We start from the raw sequence: 23,460 nt of genomic DNA, 5'->3' as shown, positions 1-23,460 counted from the left end.
CATTCACACTGAATCAACCTTTCCCACCGATATCATACGTTATCACCATTTAATTTGGCAACTTAGACACCACTTTTGAGACAATTTACTAAATTTAAAGCCCCAAGGCCCCATCAAAGCAGATTGCACCAATAATATGACTTTAAAGTAATTTACATACGTATAGTGTGACATACATGTCATTTCCCAATGTGATAAATTCTGACAAAAACTAGACTGTCAAATACATTTCTAGTCGAACCTGATATAATCTATTGCGGCAATTAATATACTTTTTGCTGTACTATATGGCGCATTTAAAATATTAATTTCATCTCTAACCTAAAAACTTGTCATTTGTTTTTAAGAGTAAAGTAAAGAATGTCTTATTTTACCAGGCGAAGTTAGGGCTAAGAAGCCCTCTCTAACACTTAACTTGGGGACCAACGGCTTAAAGGTGACTTCCGAACCACCACCAATGGCCGGGCAGGCGAGCCGCTTGCAAGGACAGGATCGCTCAGCGGTCACCTATTCAAGCAGCGGCCACGCTCGACGTTGCTTGATCTGGTTATCTTGCGATAACCGCCGTACCCACTGTACACTGCGCCATTTTTATTCTGTATACAACATAAATAACAGGATTTATGGAAACAATGCAAAAATGAAGTTTAATTTTTCAAATCTCAATTTTTATGTTATTAGTGATATAATATTTCAGCATAGTATTACTGATTTCTTCATTGTATTAGTTGTTTATCATTAGCTGTTCCTGAATTTGTTGTTTATATTCAATATTATATCATCTATGATTAAACTAAATGTTTATGGTTTACTTCTGTATGATATAAAAACCTATCTTTTGGTTCTTTATTATTTGTTTTAGTCTTCGTGTCACCCATTCACATTTCATGGCAACTTTATTCCCTGTAACAGATCCTTCCGTTGAGCTGCTATTGCATAAGATTTTGTTCTTACAAAATCTTATGTTTTCTTTTGCGTGATGATCGAAATATTATGCAAAATTTAAATGTTGTAGATTGTAAATTCGATCTATAGGGATTATAGGACCGGCACTATAATTTCATAACCAAACTATTGTATATTTTACTAGCTGACCCGGCGAACTTTGTACCGCCTTAAATGGACCACAGCATCCACATTGGTGCTTGAAATGTGCAGAATAAAAGACAAAGTAAAAAATAAATCAAATTAGGTCCTATGTGATTTTTTTTCCTTCACAACTAATCTGAAATTTAAATAGAAAAACAAAATAAAAAACACAATTCGTAAGTTATCTAAAATTATTTAAATCGCAATAAGCAGCAAAGCCACAGATACATTAATTTATTAATATTGATTCTCTTTCTTCAGTCGAGTACCTTGTGATATACAACATTTTTGTCTTGTTATTAGGTGCAAGAATGAATAAAGCAGATGGTTTGCCGACACGTGAACATGCCACATATAGTTGTCAATGAGAAAAACATGGATTTTCTAAATTTAGTCCAGAACGGTCAAAGATTGGCCTTGTGATTTATTGATCGTCATGGCAAATGCAAGACGAATCGGAAACTGAGTTCGTTTAAATTCAAAAGGCATATCGGTAGGAATCATCGGAATCCTTGGAATAAGAACTTCCTCACCTTTAAATTTTCCTTTAAGAATCGTCGCGTGAATCACATTTATCATCAATTTTTTTACAACCAAACGCGTTCCATTGCATAATTTTGGTTGATTTAGATTGCGAAGCATTATGACTACTGCACCAACCTTCAAAAGTAAATTATGGGGTGGTAAGCCGGGCACATCCAAAGAGTTTAAAAATTCAGTTGGATAGTTAGTGGCCTCATCTTCATTTGTTACGCAATCAATAGATTTGAATGTTTGCAGAGTACCATCAATTTGACTCTGAATTAAAAAGTCCAAGTCATCCACATCCTTGTTCTTAGCTGCCAAGATTGCTCGCTCACTCAACCAATTGTTATTTTTGTGATTAGTGATGGATCAAGAGGGGGAGTCAGTATTGGCAATTTTACTTTGCCATTAAGACAACACAATCCAAGCGACTCTCCAACAAACTTCAATGGACTACAATGCCCACAAACAACATCCATTGGACCAATAAGTACAGATACATGCGAACTGTAATCATAAGTGCAATCATAACTAAATTATGCTCTATTCAAATCAACAGCTGATGTATTCCTTCTTGCGTGTCGAACTTGATCTAGTTGTTGGTCAGTACGATTAGCTCGCCGATTTCGCATAGCCAAGCGAGCTGTTTCACAGGCTTCCTCTCTTTGCTCTTGAGATTGAGAAGCACGAAGTCGGGCCATACCAACACGACGCTCTTGTCGTCCGATTTCACTTTCTTCTTCAGTAGAATTGTTCACAACGTTACGAAGCCTTCTTGCATTACGGCTTTGTTGAGACAGATTTGATCTTCTGGGTCGCGGCATCTTTATAATAATCCTCTCAATGTTCACAAACACTCGCAAATCGTTTAATTTCGTGCGAAACAAAGTTATCCGAACCGAAAGCAATCGAAGTAATAAGTTGTTTGTCTTTTTTAAAAACCAACAGATTATTGCAAAGGTAAAAAAAAATCACTTCATGATTGACTGATTATTAAGTAAAACTGAAAGGACAATCTATATGTCAGTAGCCATGATTTCATTTTGTTTGACTGAGTAACCCAGAAAAATGACACAGGCAGCTATCATAGTGTCAATCAAATTTACAGTTGTTTGTTTACATTTTGGAATTCAGGCAATTGTTTTTTTCAAGATATAGTTTTTTTACTCTATGCTTTCAAACTATAAGTGTAAAGAAATTTAAAATAGTAATTAAATGATATAAACATATATTTCTTTTGTCGCATTATATATGTTTACAAAGAACAGCTGATTAAATTTAAAAAGGCTCTTTCACTTAATAACATATGTTTGCTGCAATGCATTTCTTACGGGTATTTCTGTAACTTTTAGAGACCAGTGGGGCGGAATCCTGAATCGGGAACGGGATAAAAAGTATCCTATGTCTTTCTCCCAGTTCTTAGCTACCTCCCTACCAAATTTTCAGCCAAATCGGTTCAGCCGTTCTTGACTTATAAATAGTGTAACTAACACGACTTTCTTTTATATATATAGACTAGCTGTTACCCACGGCTTCGCACGCAAATCTTAAGAACCGAAGTCCTTATATTACTTAGTAAAAGCAATTATGCGCGATTGGCTGCGGGTAACAGCTAGTTTGTCAATAAATTCGTAGTATTTTATAACGAAAACTCTTCATTTTCAATAAAATACCAATTACAACCAAATACCCACGGCTTCGCACACGATTTCCAACAGAAAAATTGGGACATAGGAGGCATATTTCTTTTGAACGTCGTTATTACCCTTCTGAGATAAATGATAGTCACTGAAAGATACTCCAAGCTCATGATCTATTTAAGATTTAAATTTTAAAACAGTCTCAATATGCACCTGTGAAATAACTGGAATTTTTCTCCAATATCATAGAGATTTTTGTATACAATTGAACTATATTAGACCATCGTGGACAGGAGTCAAAAAGTCAGAATTCATTAGCGCACATACAATGTAATACATGATGGCGCTCAATGTAATTTTGAAACGAAAATAGGCATATTTCAGGTACATATTATTACAGTTTAATGATTATGAGCTTCAGATGTTAAGCGAAATTGCGTATGGTTTTTATTTTAGGCTTTGCGCGTGTATCACTTCTGGATCAAATTAGTTATATCTCCGATGCCATGATTGAGCTTGCTTTGTTGTCTCGATTGAGAGAATATGTACACACGGAGTTTTGAGAACCATACTTCTGTCAAAAAAAAAAAAAAAAAAAAAAAAAAAAAAAAAAAAAAAAAAAAAAAAAAAAAAAAAAAAAAAACAACAACAACAACTAAGGTTGGTTTTATAACATTCTTTATATTTGTAGCCAACGTAAGATAGTAATTTTGATATCTGCATTGCTCTTCTGATCAAGCACGAGCATGGTTTATATTAGATAAATATTGCAGTTAAAGGTGAACTTTTACGTCAAATTTGAATTGTATTATCTGGATAGTAAAGTCTATGTTTAACAGTGATTGCAGAAACAGTTGAAACAAAATTTGCTGTTTCTCTTAAGCTTACTTTATGCTTTCAAACTATAAGTGTAAAGAAATTTAAAATCGTAATTAAATGATATAAACATATATTTCTTTTGTCGCATTATATATGTTTACAAAGAACAGCTGATTAAATTTGAACAGGCTCTTTCACTTAATAACATATGTTTGCTGCAATGCATTTCTTACGGGTATTTCCGTAACTTTTAGAGACCAGTGGGGCGGAATCCTGAATCGGGAACGGGATAAAAAGTATCCTATGTGTTTCTCCCAGTTCTTAGCTACCTCCCTACCAATTTTCAGCCAAATCGGATCAGCCGTTCTTGACTTATAAATAGTGTAACTAACACGACTTTCTTTTATATATATAGATAAGCTTGTGGATGCGAAGACAAACGCTCAAATTTAATAGAATCTCCTTCAGGCATTGTTTACATTCATCCAAAAATTAAACCAGACAAATTAATCGGCACTATGATTTCATAACTAAACCACTGTATATTTTATAAGCTTGTGGATGCGAAGACAAATGCTCAAACAGAATATCCTGTAGGCATTGTTTACATTCATCCAAAAATTAAACCAGACAAATTAACCGGCACTATAATTTCATAACTAAACCACTGTGTATTTTATAAGCTTGTGGATGCGAAGATTGTTAATTCCAGGCATAAAAATAACACAACTTGAATGGCCACCATATTTAAGCCTTTTATTCTTTGAGACTAACTAACGAACTTATTCAAGCAATGTATAACTACTAATTGTCTTAGTGCCAAATTTAGTTTTAAACGGCTAATTGGAATAAAGTGTTCACCATTATTTACACAATTGTACTCGAAACACTGTACAATTACTATCCGAAAATTACTATGTAAACAATGCTCAAACAGAATATCCTGTAGGCATTGTTTACATTCATCCAAAATTTGTACCAGACAAATTAACCGGGACTATAATTTCACAACCAAAACTGTATTTTTTATAAGCTTGTAAAATTTTTATTCATTTAGACTTACAAATCAAGTGTTTTTATTACCGTAAAGAATGTAAGGGTCATTAAATTTAACTTAAACTATAAAGAGAAGAACAAGTACTTTACATTAAGAAAGGAAAGATTGACTTCCATTAACCATGAGCTAATGGACTTTGAGCCTAAATTAATCTTAAATATTCATATTTAAAATCGGCATCATGAAGAACTGGGCAATTTTCAGATTTAGACTGCAATAAAATAATTTTTTATAAGGAAAATGGTTTACTTTTGGACTAAATGAGTGTCTTTAATAAGATACCATTCTATATCATAATATGCTTCATCTAACAAAATTTCTACGACAGACAATACTTTGCAGGTTGTGTCAATTTGTAAATATTTTTATAAACGTATGGAAAATAAAAAGTACTTTACTTTAGTATGAAAATATAATGATTTTAAAGAGAGTTGTTAAACTTGAATTTATACACCTTACAAGATAAAAATCATTACAAACATATAAGTTTGTTTATAAAAACGTGGACTTGATTTATTACAATAAATACTAAATGATGTATGTAAACGTCACTAATCATGAGTCAATTGTATATTTCTAAATTTTTTTAACCGGCTGCCGTCTTAAAACCAGTAAGAGTTATAAAATATTATAAGGAATAACTAGCTTGAAGTTACTTAATAAATTCATAACAAAAGTTATATTATGATTTATGTAATAAATTTCCAGGCATAAAATAACACAACTTGAATGGCCACCATATTTGGCCTTTTATTCTTTGAGACTAACTAACGAACTTATTTAAGCAATGTATAACTACTAATTGTCTTAATGCCAAATTTAGTTTTAAACGGCTAATTGGAATAAAGTGTTCACCATTATTTACACAATTGTACTCGAAGCACTGTACAATTACTATCAGAAAACCTTATCAGGTATCAAACATCTACGCAAGAACAAATATTTTTGTAATGGACCTGATAATGACGAAACGCTTTTTTGTTGTTCTCTAGAATGCATAATAACTTTGGGTATTATTTTTTTTCTTTCCCAAACATTAACAGCCGCCATATGGAAACCTTAAGACATATAGATAGAAGTGCAATAATAAAAGTTGTTCATAATTAATTACCTGATAATTTGAAATACCTACTAAAATATATATTTTAAATTTGTTATTTTGGGTCTATACTGAAAATTAACTTTGCACAAATACGAATGGCCACCATCTTGTAACATTTTATTGGACTATTTTGTTTTTAGACTAGCTAAAGAATTCATGTCTAAATACTATCTCTGTACCAAGTCTAATATGAATCTATTAAAATTACGTTTCTTATCCTTGTTCACAATTATTTCGGCAACGTTGGATACTGCTGAAAACTATCTGCTGTGCGGCAACTATCTAGAAATTTTTCGAGATGTAAATAAACGTAAGCATTAACGTTATTGTAAATTACCGAGAATTATAAACATATTTCGTATTGCTTTACAATGTATAATAACTGAGATATAATCATCCCTCTTCCAAACTGCGAAGAAAATTAACATAGTGTTCCGTTGCAACGGAATTGTAGGCCGAGACCACTCCCCGGTTGTAGATAACTCATTCCTACGGTTCCGCGTCTTACAGCTCGTATTGATGACTGAATCTACAGGCCAGATGATTCCAACAGAATGGAGGTGGGTCATACAATGACCGAGTGTTGTTAGATGTTAGGTTGCGTTAGTTCCAGTGCTCGATAAATTTGGAGGCTTCAAGACGCCAGTTAGTCCTTTTGCTGAGATCCTTCAAAAGGCCTTAGCCTTGCAGCTGAAACATTAGCTGTAAAGCTAAGGTAGGTGCCCCTACCTAAATTTAAATATTATATTTTTTTAATACCTAAAACGCATATACGAAAGATACTTTTTAAAGGTATTTGATATTACAAGCCTTCGCTCGTGTTAAAACTTCAGTTTTAAATATCATGTGTACTATTCATGTAATTTTAGCCTATTTGTATTGTAATTAAATGCAGCCACCACTGGCAGATTACGGAAAAGCGTCAGGCCATTTCCTACGTTGCAGCTCCGATTTTGAACAAGATTGGTGGCCTTAGGTTTATATTACTTTTCCAATTTAGTTTTTGGCCGTTTTCTTTTGTTCATTAAGGCTAGTATGTAAATAAATAATTAACAAATCCTATCGGTCTTCAAATACAAATATCGACATTTCTATAAATTTGTCTTTTTTCAGTATGATTACACTGAAGTCTGGAATTCCATTCTAGAGTTAAAAACTGAATACAGCATTAACAATAATTAAAAAGTGAAGAATATATTAAACTGACAACTTCTATACAATTGTGCAGTTAAAATCATACAACGATTGAAACATAATTTTCTATCTGTTTTTTATTAGAACACTTGCAGCGGTTGAATACATTTGTAAACTGTAATACTATATATTACTACACACTTATTTAAAGAAAATTATTTGAATTATGTTAAAGGAATTATACATGTAAAAGGAGAATCTAAAGAAGTAGGTTTTTAATATATATTTTTCTTGTCAGCCGATATTATTATTATTTGATGGTTAGGCCTGGTTCAGTAGACCACCATCCATGTTTATTTATATGATATTCTTGTTTGTTTTCTTGCTACACTGAGAGCATTGATGAAAGCCTAAATGCTCCAGTGTCTGGAAAATATTCCTCACACAATTAGCAGAGCGGGATTGTTGTTGCGACAGTGAGGAAGCCATAGCTAGCCTGATTGCTCCTCTCAGAGGCCCAATAGGGGTTGTTGAATCATCTCTTTGTAATAACGTATTGATCACAATAAACAGGATATTTTTATTAAGGGAACATACGTTTTTGTGTCTGTGAGTGTTGTAAAATAATTAGAACCAACGAACAAATTTCTTACGGTGCACACGGTTTTTTTTTCAGAATGCCGGCAAACAATAAGTGGCTATGCAGTGCCCAGGTGCTGGGATGGATCAACTCTCATACTGACAGAGTCAACAATGAACGTGAGGTAATGTATATTATAGATTCTAATGTGTGTAAAAAGTTGAACGATGCAAATTTGAATAACTCGTGAGAATTTTTAGAACGAATTATGTGTGAATTTTGAATTTTCGTTTTGATTGAACCTTACGAACAGGATATATGGCATATTTACCCGGACTTCAAATCTTAAAATGGCAATTTTTTCAGAATATATACATTCTTTCTGAAGAATTCACTTTGTCAATGATTTTCAATTAGCTTTAATTACTTAAAGAATTTCTCTATTTCTAAGTGTACAAGGACTTCCAGGCCTCAAGGATCATCCTGCTGAAGAAGTAAAAGTCTACGGTTTCTTGTTCAGCAGTGTTGTTTTAAAGTTTAACCGCATCACTGAAAGGGAATTGTGCAAACGGGAATGAATTTATGTTTCAAATTTGCTAGTGTTTTCCTCAGGCAAAGTCATTGTCACAAATTGGCAGCATCACAGCTGCTCAGGCTGGGTCCTGTTTCATTGATGATGGAACTGACAAACACTGGAAAGTAAAGATGCTAAAAGAACAATCTAGTAAGTGTATGACAAAACATATTTCTTCAATCGATCATCTTCGTATTACACACAAACGGGCAAAAACTGACATTTAACTTTTAAAGATGACAGATAATAGTTTGTGCTTGAGTTAGAATATTTTCCCCATTTATAGGACATTTTCCCTTTTTGCTTAACACTTCCGATTTTGTTTTTGTTTTTAACTGTCGGTGGCACTTACTCTGCTTTTCAATCCAACATGGATTTCTCATAAACAAATTGTATGTTTTTTTTTAAATCAACGTAATAAATAAGTGACCATAAAAATGTTTTAAATGGTATACTATAGCACAATTGACATACTGTATACTGAATTGACAGTAAACTTGATACATTTCAGTAGCAATAATTTGTGTTCTTGTTATAGTGTGAGTGCAAGCCACCGTGGGACAAGGGGAAGGGAAGCACGGAGATGCACATCATGGTTGGGGAGGAGAAGGCTGCCGTGGTACCTCTGCTACCCCAGGGAGTGGGCCGAGTGGAGGGCGAGGTCTGCCTACTCACTGACAGTCCATACCGCATTCTTAGGGTAAGTGTTTTCAACACAATTGTCGTACTGGACCATTAGATTGTTATTAAGGGTTTACTCTTGTAAAATGACATGAAAAGTTCTTGTCGCCTTTTAACTAAAATAATTTATATATATCCTGGTAATAACGAGATATTCTACATTACCACTAGTATTTCAGATCAGAATATGAAGTGTATATTACTTGTAGAAGTGTATATAAGTCTCGTAGAATCTTCGTTCAAGTAGATCTTTTGATGTCCACGTTTCTCTTATTCATCATAGATCAGATTTTACCTTGAATAGTTTTATACAGATGGACTCAAAGTGAATATAGCAAGGAAATTTTAAAATCTCTACAGCAAAAATAACACGCAGTGTATCTACTACTGTCAAGGAAGTACGAGGCAAGGTAGTTAGAAGGATGTTGAAACAAAAAGTTGCTCACACGACCTTCTCCATCACCAAACAGCCCATACCATTGAGTCTGTTATACTTAGAAAGTTAAGAAACGAAATTGAGAAAAGTATGAATGCAGCGTTTTTAAATTATAACATCATTCGAAGGATATTACTTCCTCATAATTTTAGGGTTATTTTTATTACGTAAATTCTAAACACAGGTTCAACGAAACGTTCGTATTAAAATAGATCCTTAATACTGCAAATTGTGAGATTAAAAATGTATTTCTTAACTACAGTTGTAGTTAATTCAGACCTTTTAGCAAAGAAGGAACGAGGATACTGCTATTTTAATGGAAGTCATTTAGAGCAACTCACCATTATGATTTGAAGCAAATACCGAACTGAAGAATTTTACCACTGTCAATCATTTATATAAGCCACTCGCCACATTTGGTGATATCATTTATAGACAAGGTACCTGACAATTAAAATCCTGTAAATGTCACACTGTTGGTATTTTAAGGGGAATATAATAATATAGTTCCCTTAAAACGTTTTATTGGTTAAGACTGGCTAACAAACTCAACCAAGCTATGTATACCTCTGTACCACGTTTAGTCGCAATGTATAAAAACTACGGTGTGTATCGTGTTCATAAATAATTATTCCCGTAATGTGTACTACTTAAAAATTGTAAGGCTCGCTGTCTGGAATCTTACACATTAAAAAGAACACGTCAGAACAAACATTATTGTAAATGATCTGATGATTCTAAAACACTTTTCTTGGCCCTATAACTTATACATAACTATTCCTTTTCAAAACTTTGAATGACCACCGTCTTAGGACCTTATGAGATATCGAAAAAGCGACAATACAACAGTTGTGTATTAAATTGTATAAGTAACCCAATATATTTTAGAAATGTCTTTGTCGAGGAATAGTCGAGTAAAAACGTTTGCTCCGAATGCGAATATCCACCTTAAATCCATCTTGAGTCTTTTTTATTATGACTGACTAATGAATTCTGCCAAGTTGTTTGCGTGTTGTTGCCTTTGTAAGTTTGGTCTGGATATGTTTGTAATTATTCCAGTTCACAAACTTGCGTTATACTGCATAAGCCCACACATTCATATAATATGAATATATCGGATTATAGTTATAGCAGTTATGGATTCTTAGAGTCATGATCGGAAAAAATGCAAACACTTCTTCCGGAAACTCCGTCATTTAAACGATTAGTATACTAATTAACCCACCTGGTTGTTTTATTGAGCGTGTTTTACTAATTAATCTGATAATCAGTCTAACCATTTGTTCATCTCACCATAAAGTTTAAATACATTATTTATTTAAATGTATTATAGTAAGACATGAACTATTCTTCACGCTACAAATTAAAAACGATATTTACTTGTTTTCTAATAGTTTTAAATTACACTATGAAATCTACTTTCCTTTTGAGTGTCGAATTCAATCTACCTTACGTAATAAAGTAGGGTAGTTTTACTATTTCCTTATATGGTAAATCTTCATTTAGAATATATGACGGGATGGTTATAAATAATATAAAAACAAGACTGTCAATATGATCATCGCTCTAAGTGCATAACTTAAAACGTTATGAGTGAACACGTTTGATATGCGTTTTATCTCATATCGATATGAGATAAACATTTACAATTTAATATGCTATACAGGGTGATTCATAAAAGGTGTGCAATATTTTCAGGACTTGATACAGGTCATCAAAAACAAGGAAAAAACTCCATTGCACATCGGTCCGGAAACGTACCGTTTACTGTCTGTCTGTCTGTTTGTGCTTTTCTTGTAAACCGTCATAAATAAGAAACTACAAGAGATAACGAGTTGAAATTTGGTACACTTACTTTAGGTATCTTTTTCTAAAATGGAAACTTAATTTTGCTCATTTTGTTAGAAAATGGTGGACAGATAAATTCTTTAAATAATCATAACTTTAAGGGATTTTATTTAAAATAAAACTTTTAAATGCAAAATATGTGCGCTGTTTGTCTTCAGAATAAGTTTCAATATTCAAATTATTAACAAAACTGTGATTTTTTGTTTAAACCTATTACAAGTTACACAATTTAGCATTGAAATAAAAATGTTTAATTTACATTTTTTAATTAACTTTCACATATAACAAATAGTAACAAATTGAGAAGATAAAATAACAAACAATAACTCATATTTAGAGAAGATGTTCAAAATGGCCTCCTCTTGCTTTAATGCAGGCTTGACATCTGCGTATGAGGGGACTGGTAGACTCGTGGCAATACATTCTTGTCATTGCGTACCATATTACATGCTGCCTCTACTAGTCCCATCAACTGATCTCGGTTGTTAATCTGTTGGGAATAAACACACTGCTTTATGTGCCCCCATAAGTAGAAGTCCAATGGATTTAGGTCGGGAGACCTTGGTGGCCAGTTCACGGGTCCAGCGTTCCTATCCACCTATTAGGAAACTCAGCATTTAGGTGATCTGTCACAATCCTAGCGTTGTGAGGTGGTGCACCATCTAGTTGATACCACAGTGTGCGGCGATCACCAAGAGGAATTTCATCTAGAATGTCTTTCAACTGTTGTTTGGAGTAAGTTTAGATATGATGACACCATTTGAGAGGTACATTACCCAGAGCTTGCATGTAAAGGCGTCCATTGTAAATAGATGCCCAGACATTGTAACCAAATCTTTGTTGAAAACGCCTTTGTCTAGTTCATGATGGATTGTTTATTGACCAGATATGGGTGTTATGGAAATTGTTTATCCCATCCCTACTGAAATGTGATTCATCCGTCCACATTACACTAGAGATGAAGTTTTGGTTGTTTTCTACTTCATTTAACAACCATTCACAAAATACAACCCTCCTCACACTATTACCAGGTTGCAACGCTTGTACAGTTTGTACATGACATGGGTACATTTCCTCTCGCTTTAAAGTCTTCCAAACAAAACTTTGTGACATTCCTAAACGTGTAGCCACACGACGTGTGCTAATTGTTTTATCATCATCAACCATATTTAATTACGTCTTCTTCTTCCTCTACCGTGTGAAGTGGAATGCGACCAGCGTTATGTTTGAGGTTATCTGTAGATCCTGTGTCTGACAAACGTTGAAAAGTTCTTGAAAACACTGCTCTTGATGGATGACGCCTGTTAGGATATCGTCTTGCATACTCAGCACAAGCTTGAAGTGAATTCCCGTTACACAATCCATAAACAAAAACAATATCAGCATACTCTTGTTTACTAAAGGTGGCCATGTTGTAGGCAAATCCTTATGAGACAATTTGAAATAATTAAACACCATTGTTACAACAAAACTTGTAAAAACAGCTGATTGCTAAAACAGCTGATTGCTAAAAACAGCTGATTACTAAAACAGTAGACCTCTAATTGGCAGCTGATTAAAAACCTAATATTTCTGATCCGGTGTTACAAGAATGTTACAAATATACAGTAAAGGTGTTTTTTATCTGTTATGTTTATTCAAAAAAATTTTGATTTGTATTCTGAATTTTAGAATGCACTGGCCACTCATAATAACTGCCCAGTCTAGACTCAGCAGCCTTTTTGCAAAAAGACTTGTAATAGGTTTACAAAAAAATTCACAGTTTTTGTTAATAATATGAATATCGATGCAAAAAAGATATTGTCGTTTTTATAAGAAAATAGCGCACATTTTTTTTCATTTAAGTTTTTTATTTTAAATAAAAGCCCTACAAGTTATGATGATTATTAAAGAATTTATCTGTCCACCACTTTCTAACAAAATGAGCAAAATTAAGTTTCCATTTTAGAAAAAGATACCTAAAGTAAGTGTACCAAATTTCAACTCGTTATCTCTTGTAGTTTCTTATTTATGATGGTTTACAAGAAAAACACAGACAGACAGACAGTAAACGGTACGTTTCCGGACCGATGTGCAATGGAGTTTTTTCCTTGTTTTGATGACCTGTATCAAGTCCTGAAATATTGCACACCTTTTATGAATCACCCTGTATAGTTCGCATTTCACATAGCAATGTTAAATGTAACTGTTGGTATTTACAGGAGCATGTTTCTTACTTGTTGAATTACACAAAATTTATTAAATTCACGCTTCCTTCATTTTAAGGTAACTGCACTCCATATTCCAAATTATTTCCTCCAATTCAATCAACGATGTTCGCAACAGATGACATTTCTGAACTCTTGAGCAGGAAATGTTCCATCGCAAATCAAATTGAGATTTGCACAGATCCACGTGCAGCCGTCCAACCGACTTCATTTATTGTATTGAAGCGATTCGGGGAAAAGACTTTTGTTGCTGCTGGACTGAAATTGTATTCAAAATACAATCTGAATATACATGTCCGTTGGCTTTTCAGAAGTTTTATGGAGACAAGAACACAAGAGTACCTTTTGATGTGGAAATGAAATGATATACATGAATACTTTCTGATTTTGCTAATATATTGGAGTAGATTAGTTTCTTCAGTATAATTCAGGTCAGTAAGCTGCTGAATACTTGGTTTCTAACTAAGCTTTATTTTGCGAAAGTTTGTGTGATTGTTTTACTTACTACTGAACAATATGAAATTTTGATATAAACAACAGAAGTATAATAAAGCGGACAGTAAAGAACTTTCCTTTTTATCAATGACAGTAAAATATGTTGTTTATTCGAAATGTTCAGAAACTTTTACTTGTTATATATAGCTTTTATTCTCAAAATTACAGCATATAAGGACGTTTTATAGTAATGGGTCACTTTATGAAAATGCAGTTTTTAGAATTGTATCAATTTAAATATGAGTGAACATTACAAGTTTTAAATATTTTGTGTTACAATATATTAAAATAGCTTCAAAGTATTGTATTTTTGAAGATTTTTATTCTATTACCACACACACAAAAAAAAAAAACACCAGTGGTTTTAGTTTTATTTCTGATTAGAAAACGTTTTCACGGTATCAAAGCATAATTATGGTGTAATTAATATCTATGAAACTACAAAAATTTATATAGCCATATACACAATTTTTTTAAATTGACCTTCCTCATCACCTCTCAACGTTTGAACCTCCACTCACGAAATACTCTGTATATATATATAACGAAAAGTTTAGTTGTTGTATAATTGATGTACATTGTTGTCGAATAAAGCTGATTATTCATTGAAGGAAACCAGACCAAACTCCTTATCTAGTTTAAAGGACTCTTTATCTGGACAAAGTGAAATATCCAGTCACACTGCAAAAAATATTTCTTTATGGTAAATATGTGAACAAGTTTTGTTGAATGGTAGAAAAGATATCCTTGTTTTATATAGCCCAATGTAATTAAATGATGTGAGACGCAAAGAAGGTAGATAAAAAAAATATATTGTTTTAGCCATTGTATTACTAAAGGGATATATGCCTAGTTTTGCAGTTATGAACTAACTTCTTACAATATCTACGCAATATAGACTTGACATATAGAGGACAATTAAAAAAATCAGGACGAAATAATTCTGAGACTTTTAAAATGTCACTTGCTGCAAAGCTCTTTGACTTTAAACGTACTATCACCACAGCTCTATTTTACATTATATTTTCTCTACACAATTACTTTGTAGTTTTATTTATTTACTAGCAGTTACCCACGGCTTCGCACGCAAAATCGAAATCCGTGTAATATGATGGATTCCTACGGAATTTTTCAAACTTAGTAGGCGTAGATCAGGTAGACATTATTACAGTGGTTAAGAGTAACAGAGTTTAATCTGACTCTTATGTCATGTTTTACACGTGTAGGAGCACTCCTGGTTTAAATTTTGTTGTTTCCAACGTCACAGCTGGATCTGCCTTGTTACTCCGATCATGAAAATACAAATGCACAGGTCTTATTATGCACAGGAAACCTATTTCCGAAAAATTTTTACTTCTAGCCCTTGTCTTATATGTCCAGTCTAAGATTCTTCTAGTGCCATATTAGAATTTGTCTCGTTCTCCCGACGAAGAAAGATTGAGATACGAAAGAATTGAGGATACGAAAGAAAGATACGAAGGATTGAGAATCATACTTCGGTTAAAAGGTGCCTCTTTCCAGCCGGTTTTATTCACTTACGGTACCATAGTTGAGTTTGCCTTGTCCTGATTAGGAAAATATACATACGTAGGATTTAGAATCCTGTTGTGGCCCAGAGGGAAATCCTACCTACTTCCGGTATAAGAGGAAAATCGTTATTAAATTGGAAGAAACACGATTTTTCATCTTTAGTGATACAACACAATCAGTAAACAATCCGTTTCCGAGATCTGCAATCTGATCTCTTTCTCAGGTGAATGACTATCTTAATACATAACTAAATCCAGGTTAAAGTAAACCAAACATACCAGAGCGTTGAGACACAGATAAATCAGGAACCACAACAGCCATATTTTGTGTATATTCCATGCACACTAATTCTAAAACATACACTCAATAAACACTAAACACCAATTATTAAAACTGAAATATTGAATGCAGGTTATAATATTTTTGGACTCACCGGTCAACCGAATAAAACCCAAATGTAAGTAAAACTGACTGTAAAATATGCATGACTAAAGTTTTAAATATCCCTAAAACACACCAAACGCACTACTAAGTATTCTACAAATCCATACTACAAAGTGAAATATCTGAGACTGTAATGACCCCGTAAGAAACTGAATTTACAATAGCTTGTGTTATACTGTTTTAATGCGTATAACATAACATTCAATATATATATATATATACAGTATTTCCAAAATACCCCAGAATCAATATTGGAAATCCATAAATGACGACACTTTCCAAGTTACCGGAAACAATCCAAGAAATGGGTAACGAAGTTCTTAATTTTTGCATCAGATTTCTGCATTTTTGTTTGCCTAGAGTGTGACAACAATTAGATATATAATACAAGGACATTTTTTGAGCTAAGTAAGTGGCTATAGGACTAATAACATCTTTGCACTACATCATTGCTATATGTTGAATCGAACTTAGGACACTTTACCTCTTGTCGTAAGAACTCCCCAAAGCAATCCCAAAATTAGTGAATGTAATAAGAGTAAAATCTTTATTTCCGCACCCAAGCATGTCTCGCTTAAGATTGGGTCAGATGTTCATAGCCTCTAACAGTGGAGTAATCAGGAAGTCTAATTAATTTGCAAGTAGTACTATTATTCTTCGAGTAATATGTGCTTATTACAGTACTTAGCTCCCTATCCAACCGGTATAATTTCACCAAGGCTGGCAACTCACTTTTGTATAACAAAGTAAAATAAAAAATAAACACAAATTGTTGTTGGTTGGAGGAAAAAAAACAACATTTTCTGTGAAAATCGTAATTTCTGTCATTTACGAACCGAGGGATATATTTCTTGAGGTAATAAGTTATTTCTATCAACGCAAACATGCGGTCTAACAAAGATCTAAATATATCGGTAATTATAAGATGATGAGACATTCAAGAACTTCCCCGGGAATAGTTATAGCACTTATTCAAACATACACGGAGATCAATCATCCAATTGGGCATTGCGTGTATTGTTGTCATCCTACTATCTGGTGGGACAAACTGGTAAGCTCTGGAGCCGGTGGTTAGTAAGAGACAATACGCTAGCAATGGGCTGAACTTTAGCAAACTACTCCGTGGGACTGGAAAATTGTATTTCTTGTCTTTCTGTCTATCCGGACAATATATCGAAAACGAACTGGCCAGTAGACTTTAAAATTTTGCAAGAATCTCCATTTATATATTTTAGCAGCACTAAGTTTCATGGTGTTGCATTTCAATCAATGGAATTTATATGAAACGTCAGCGAATAAATTTACATTGGTCTTTATAGGTAACTATGATGGCAACAAGAAAAAGGAGAATAAATACATTTGTAGCCTAAACAAACTGAATCTGACGATGTGAGATTTCTACATGCGATTTGTGTTCTTAGAGAAAAAAGTACAAGTGAAAGGTCAATGTTAAAACTCAGCGACAAGATCTGATTTCAGAGTACTCTTGCGTTGTAGTACCCTCTTTAGCTCACCGTTAAGTATTATGTAAACACTGCTATTAAACCTAATATAATGAGCAAAATGGGAATGCATTATGTGGATACTCTTTCTTTCTCGAGTATCTTTACTCGAGAAAGATTTTGTATGATGACTTTAAAATTTGAGTGAACTCCATTTCTAAATTCACAAGGATGTGTTATATTATATAATATATATATATATAATATATATATATATATATATATGTATGTATGTACTGGTGCATGTCCAACTATGGCTGAGCGCCATTGAATGCTATGACTTAGTAGGCGTCTGTTTCTGTTTTGCCTTTGATGGTGCGTATTTCTATCTGTCCGCAGAAAATATCGATGATCGAATGAGCTATAAATTTGAAAATTCGCAACCAAAGCGAAGCCTGCTTCTAACATTGTTGTATCAATGACTTTTGTATTGTTATCAATTTTTACGGCTGCGTTGCTGAATATCTATATGAATGGCTAATGAAACATTTAATTAGTTTATGAAATACCATCCACGACAGAGCTTCGTCACATTGTCCTTTAGCTGAAATGAGAATCTCCATCAGAATAACCATAAGTATCTTTCATTTGTACCCACGTACTCTAGCTATAACAGAAACGAGACCATGGCCAGAAGATTCATGGCCCCAGTATTATCATCCGTAATCTTAACTTGGATTATCTATGATCAATTTTTACAATAAGAAACCAGATCTGGAATTCGAGACCTCCCTGGTGGTTATCCTACTACTAGACGGAATGTAACCTTCCTAAAAATTTAATGAGAATTTAGCCTTTAAATTCGCGGTCTTCATCATGATAAATATCGATATGTTTTACTTTGACCTCTCCAAACAGTATTGACAACCGAAATATCGTTTGGTAATTATCGTTGAGTTTATTTTCCAACAATTTTAATTCTAACTTAAAATCTATGCATTGTTAGGCATTTTAAACAAGAACAGTGTCTAGTGATCGTTACAAACAAAAATACTTTGTTTTGTAAAAATCCATCCAATATTTTTTGGTGGTTCATGAGAAATATGTATTCATCGTCAGCTAAATACGGGGGAAATAGCATTTCTGGGGTTAAATTATATTTCATATTATGAGATTTGTGTTTTGTAAGACATTATACTGTAGAGAGCCTTAAAAAGCATAATTAAGTTTGTACATTTTATAGATCGTTATGTATGACACGCTAGAGGTATGTCACGAAGCGATTAATGGTGAACAAACATTAGTTAAGAATTTCTCCGCTTGGAGTATTGATAGGTATTGGGGATTGGGAATTTGAATGGACTTTCCTCTCATCTCAGAGATAATTGAGTATTGAGCATTTCCGTGTGTCTGGTTATTTGTATATATATATATCTGCACGATATCTTGAAAACGAAATGCCCTAAATTCTAGAAATTTGTATGAAGCTTCACTTTTATGTAAGCAACATTGAATTTAATGAAAGTACGAATTTTGCTGAATGTTATCGAACATTGCACGTTAGTTTCCACGGGCCGTAATGATAGCAACAATCACGGACTAGGGAACAAAAACTGAGTCCAATCATAAGATATTTTAACATGTGCCATAAATAAAGCATATAGCGTAATGATCAGAATGAAATAAGGTCTACGCGTATACATAGACATTGTGCATGTAATCTCAGCGAAGTCTGTTGTGTGGCACTTGGTGTGGCTTACTGAATGTTTATTCCTTTATATACAGGGTTCACTGCCCAAAACTTTTACCATGTTATTCGATAAATCAAAACAAATAATTTTTTGTCATATAATGAATAGTCCTATCTTGCTTGGTTGTCGGTCTGTCTGTCTTTTTGTAGTTTTTTATAAAATATTTTGTTATCTATGTTTGAGATATTAATTTAAAAATGTGTAGGTTTGTGTATCTTATTAGTTTACATGTTAAATGAAAGTCTCAAAACATTGCCATTTACTGAAACAGTTTGGCAGCTACTTAAAAATTTTCAACTCTTAATAACTTTTAAAAAGGGTAGTTTTAGTAAAAAATAATGATACGGTGCATAAAATATAGCCCTTTTGAATACAAAACTGTTGATCCTTTTTTTAAACTTGTACAATAAGTCGTTACAAAAAAAATTGAAAATCTTTAAAATATTTGTAAGGTCAATCTTACAAATTGATAATTATGCTAAGCAACTTATTCTAATTATTATTTAGTAGTAAATGCTCAATATGTCCTCCCTGTGCTGGCTGCAAGGTCTAAATCGTTGTAAAGCTGAATGTCGGACATTTTCAAAAACATTTTTTCCCTGGATCGTTCACCAGTTTCAAGAATTCGAGCAGCCAAGTCCAGCAGCCATGAACTGGAATAATAAACTAATTGTTTCATGTGCCCTCAAGTGTAAAAATCGAATGGTGCTAGATCTGGGGGCCAAGAAACAGGGACACCGCTTCCGATCCATTGATTTTCATAAACTATATTTAGGTGTTGCCTTACTACATTTGTAAAGTGAATTTGAGATCCATTGGTCTTATATTCCAATTTATATATCCAATATTCTTATGGATCCACATTCTTGCCAATAGCCATTAAGGTCAATAGACAAAACATCTTGAAGTAAAACTAAATATGTTTGTCCATTCAACTTATTTGGCAAAATGTATGGGCCGATCAGGGTGTCATATATTATGCTAGTCTATACATTAACTGAAAATTTAACTTGGTGAGAGCGTTGAACCTTTCCATGTGGATTCTCTTGGGCCCAAACATGGTCATTTTCAAAATTTTATATTCTCTCACAAGTAAAACTGGTTTCATCTGTGAAGAGATTCTACCACTTTATGTAACACCTATGAGGAAATTCTAATCTTTTTGCATAATCTCCGTGTTGTAATTCATGTATCTTACGATTTTTAAAAGTATACAATAACTGTTCCTGCAGTGTTCTCCAAAATGGTACTTTTATTTGCATTCATGTGGTTTGCTATGGCCCTTGTACTTGTAGACGGATTATTATCTATATCTTGTAATATAGCTTCTTCAAAAGCAAGTGTCGGAACAGTGCTATGTCGGCCTGATCTCCACGAGTTCTTGGTAACACTGCCACTTTCTCGGAGACAACGGTGAACTGCTCTAAACACCTTGCGATCTGGTTGATGTCTAGCAGAAAAACGCTCTACAATGTTTTTGCTACACTATCATTCCCGTCAGCTAATCCGTACATGTAATAAATATTGGTGTATTCAACTACAGTAAATTGTTCAATTTTTAGTTTAAATTATCATTAATAAAAAAAAAACTAAAACAAAAGTCTCGAATATTGTAAACAAACTTGCTATTTTATGGACATGAATGAATAAAATTTTAGTAAAAAAAATCATCACAATGTTACATTGTTGCTTAAATTATTAACAGCTGTTTAATATAATCAATTATCAGCTGTACTTATAAACCAAATCAACTAATAAATAAAAGTTCCATTGTTCAACTTTCTCTTCCAATTTAAAACGAAAGTAAGTGAATGTGACAAAAATCTGACTTTAAATTATTGAATTTAATCTATAATCACTTATTTAGCGAGTTTGAATAAAGTGAACATTAAAAAAAACTAAAAATCTTGTAAATTATTTGAAAATATAATCCAATGTATCTCTTGGTAATTCATATAAGAGTAACTGATAGCACACTTTAATCTAATCAACAAACTAACATTCTCACTTTATTTTGAATGTGAGTCATAGAAAGGTAAGAAAAAGAAACTAGTCATCTGCGTATGGCGTTGCGCTAGCTTTCTTTGAACATTTAATCAGTAATCCAGGAGCGGACAAAGCAAATTAAATTGGCGTTTTGCGTGTTGTATAGCTCTCCATTTAATAGGGGATTGCTCAATCAAGACGAAATTTAATCACATTACGAGGAAGGAATGCCCGAGAAGGTCGCGTGGCGTGTAAACGAACTGCGTTGCTAGGCGACGAACGGGCGGGATAAAAGGGCGGGAGACCGAGGGGTGGCATCGTTTGGCGGGAAGTGCCAGTCGCGTTGGTTGGTCGCGAGCGCCCTCTTCAGGTAGCCACTGAGTCGGTACACTGCACTAACCTACCCTAATCTAACTTTAGTTTACTGTATTTTACCAATACTGATAGAGATTAAACCGAGCAGCATGTTCCAATCAAAGGGTAAATGTCTTTTAATTGCAGTTGGTAGTGTGTATTTTATGGTTATGAAATAGGTGATTTTATAATGCAATCAAAGTTTAGGATCTTCTCTCCAGTAGACTAATTTGTAGCTATAAAACATAAATTTGAAAAGCTGTAGGTTGATTACAAAATTGCTTCTGATTAGTGATAATTTTAAATACCTGCATGAAGAGTGTTTATCCCCCTTTTCAAAAATTCTTCGGATTAATGTCTTGATGTATATTTTGAACCAACAACCAAAAATATAGCTTTTTGTAACCCTGTTTCGAATTTTAAAATTCAGGGCTTGGGAACATTATTTTTATTTTTAAATAAAATATTATTGAAGCGTACTTTAAGCAACCAAACACAAAACAATACAATTCCTGATAGATTTATCAAAATTAAAAACATAAATTCTTCCGTTAACATAAGCAATCTAACATATAATTTTATATTCACTTACTTAATAATTTTTCATTCTTAAAATTATTATTTTAACTGGTATATTTTTAAAACATGTCTACTTCGAGCTACTTATTACTTATAACACTTATTTACTATAATACTTATTATAGCAATCTTTACCACAAGACACATAATAATTCATGTTGAAATAATACTAAGCTTCTTAGAGTCTTTCTAGTATGTATCAGATCTCTATTTTGTCATAAAAATGCTAATAGTATGAAAATATTATTGCAATAGAGCTGTGAAATATAGAACTCCAAATTCTTGATTGGTGAAAAAGAAATTCGTATTAAAACGATAATTCCCTAAAGCTGAGTATTTTTCTGTTAATAAATGTAAGTTGGAATGAAGTTGAAACTATGTAAATTTTCGAACTAGAGGATTATTCACAATTCCTGCGTAATATATTGTTCAAGTAGATAAATATATTTCTACTCTATTTATCTTACTACAATGGAAAACACTACTTACACTACTTATTGCAACTGATCCGTTTTAGACTACTTCGTTACAGACAATTTAAGACAAACGGATTTTGTCAACCCCACGTGTTTACTGAACAATACGGACTGAATTATAATTACATTGTGCATATTTACATTGTATTATAATATTTTGTCGCTCCAGTTTAACAAACTATACAATCCAGAACGACGAAGTGACAATAAGAACTGAATAGTTTAATCTCACTTGGTAACGGACCATCCAACTAAACCCATTGAATATACTGTACTCGTATGATGGTGTGCACGTAACTGCCAATGTGTAGCAGCAATACTTTGTTTAGTTTTGTTATTTTTTTAGTAAAATCGTTCATTTGAGCTTCCATTTTGGTACTTAAGATTATATATTTTTAGATTAATAGTGCTGTAAATTTCCAAAAAGTATGCTGAAGTTTAGTGAATATAAAATGTATTATTTTATACTATTTAAGTATCAGTATATTAATTGAAACTTGTAGGAATGGTTAACATTTCTCATGTAACCGTCTCTTAGCGATATTCACTAAGATATAATTTATCATGATCTTAGCTAATCAGCTTTAATTTTGAGTTTTTTATTTATAGATTTATTTATTTATTTTCCAACGGCAGCAGCCAATTTACAAATACAAGCATAGATAGTAGATACAGCGGAGTTTTCGTACACAAACTATATATTTAGCATTC

At 33.0% G+C, this 23,460-nt stretch overlaps 1 protein-coding gene across 1 annotated transcript in view; it reads left to right on the top strand.

Moving 5' to 3' along the window:
- Window positions 1-23,460, top strand: part of LOC124364461 (transient receptor potential cation channel subfamily A member 1-like) — a 147,608-nt gene that overhangs the window by 19,681 nt on the left and 104,467 nt on the right. Inside the window, 2 exon segments of the mRNA XM_046819971.1 lie at window positions 8,043-8,130; window positions 9,059-9,220. Of these exon segments, the coding sequence (XP_046675927.1) occupies window positions 8,044-8,130; window positions 9,059-9,220 (249 nt within the window). The 5' untranslated portion in view covers window position 8,043.

The sequence above is a fragment of the Homalodisca vitripennis genome, chromosome 1 (genome assembly GCF_021130785.1).
Source record: "Homalodisca vitripennis isolate AUS2020 chromosome 1, UT_GWSS_2.1, whole genome shotgun sequence".
Taxonomy (NCBI): Eukaryota; Metazoa; Arthropoda; class Insecta; order Hemiptera; family Cicadellidae; genus Homalodisca; species Homalodisca vitripennis.
The sequence above is the reverse complement of the archived record's forward strand: the minus strand, read 5'-3'. Positions and strand labels throughout refer to the sequence as shown.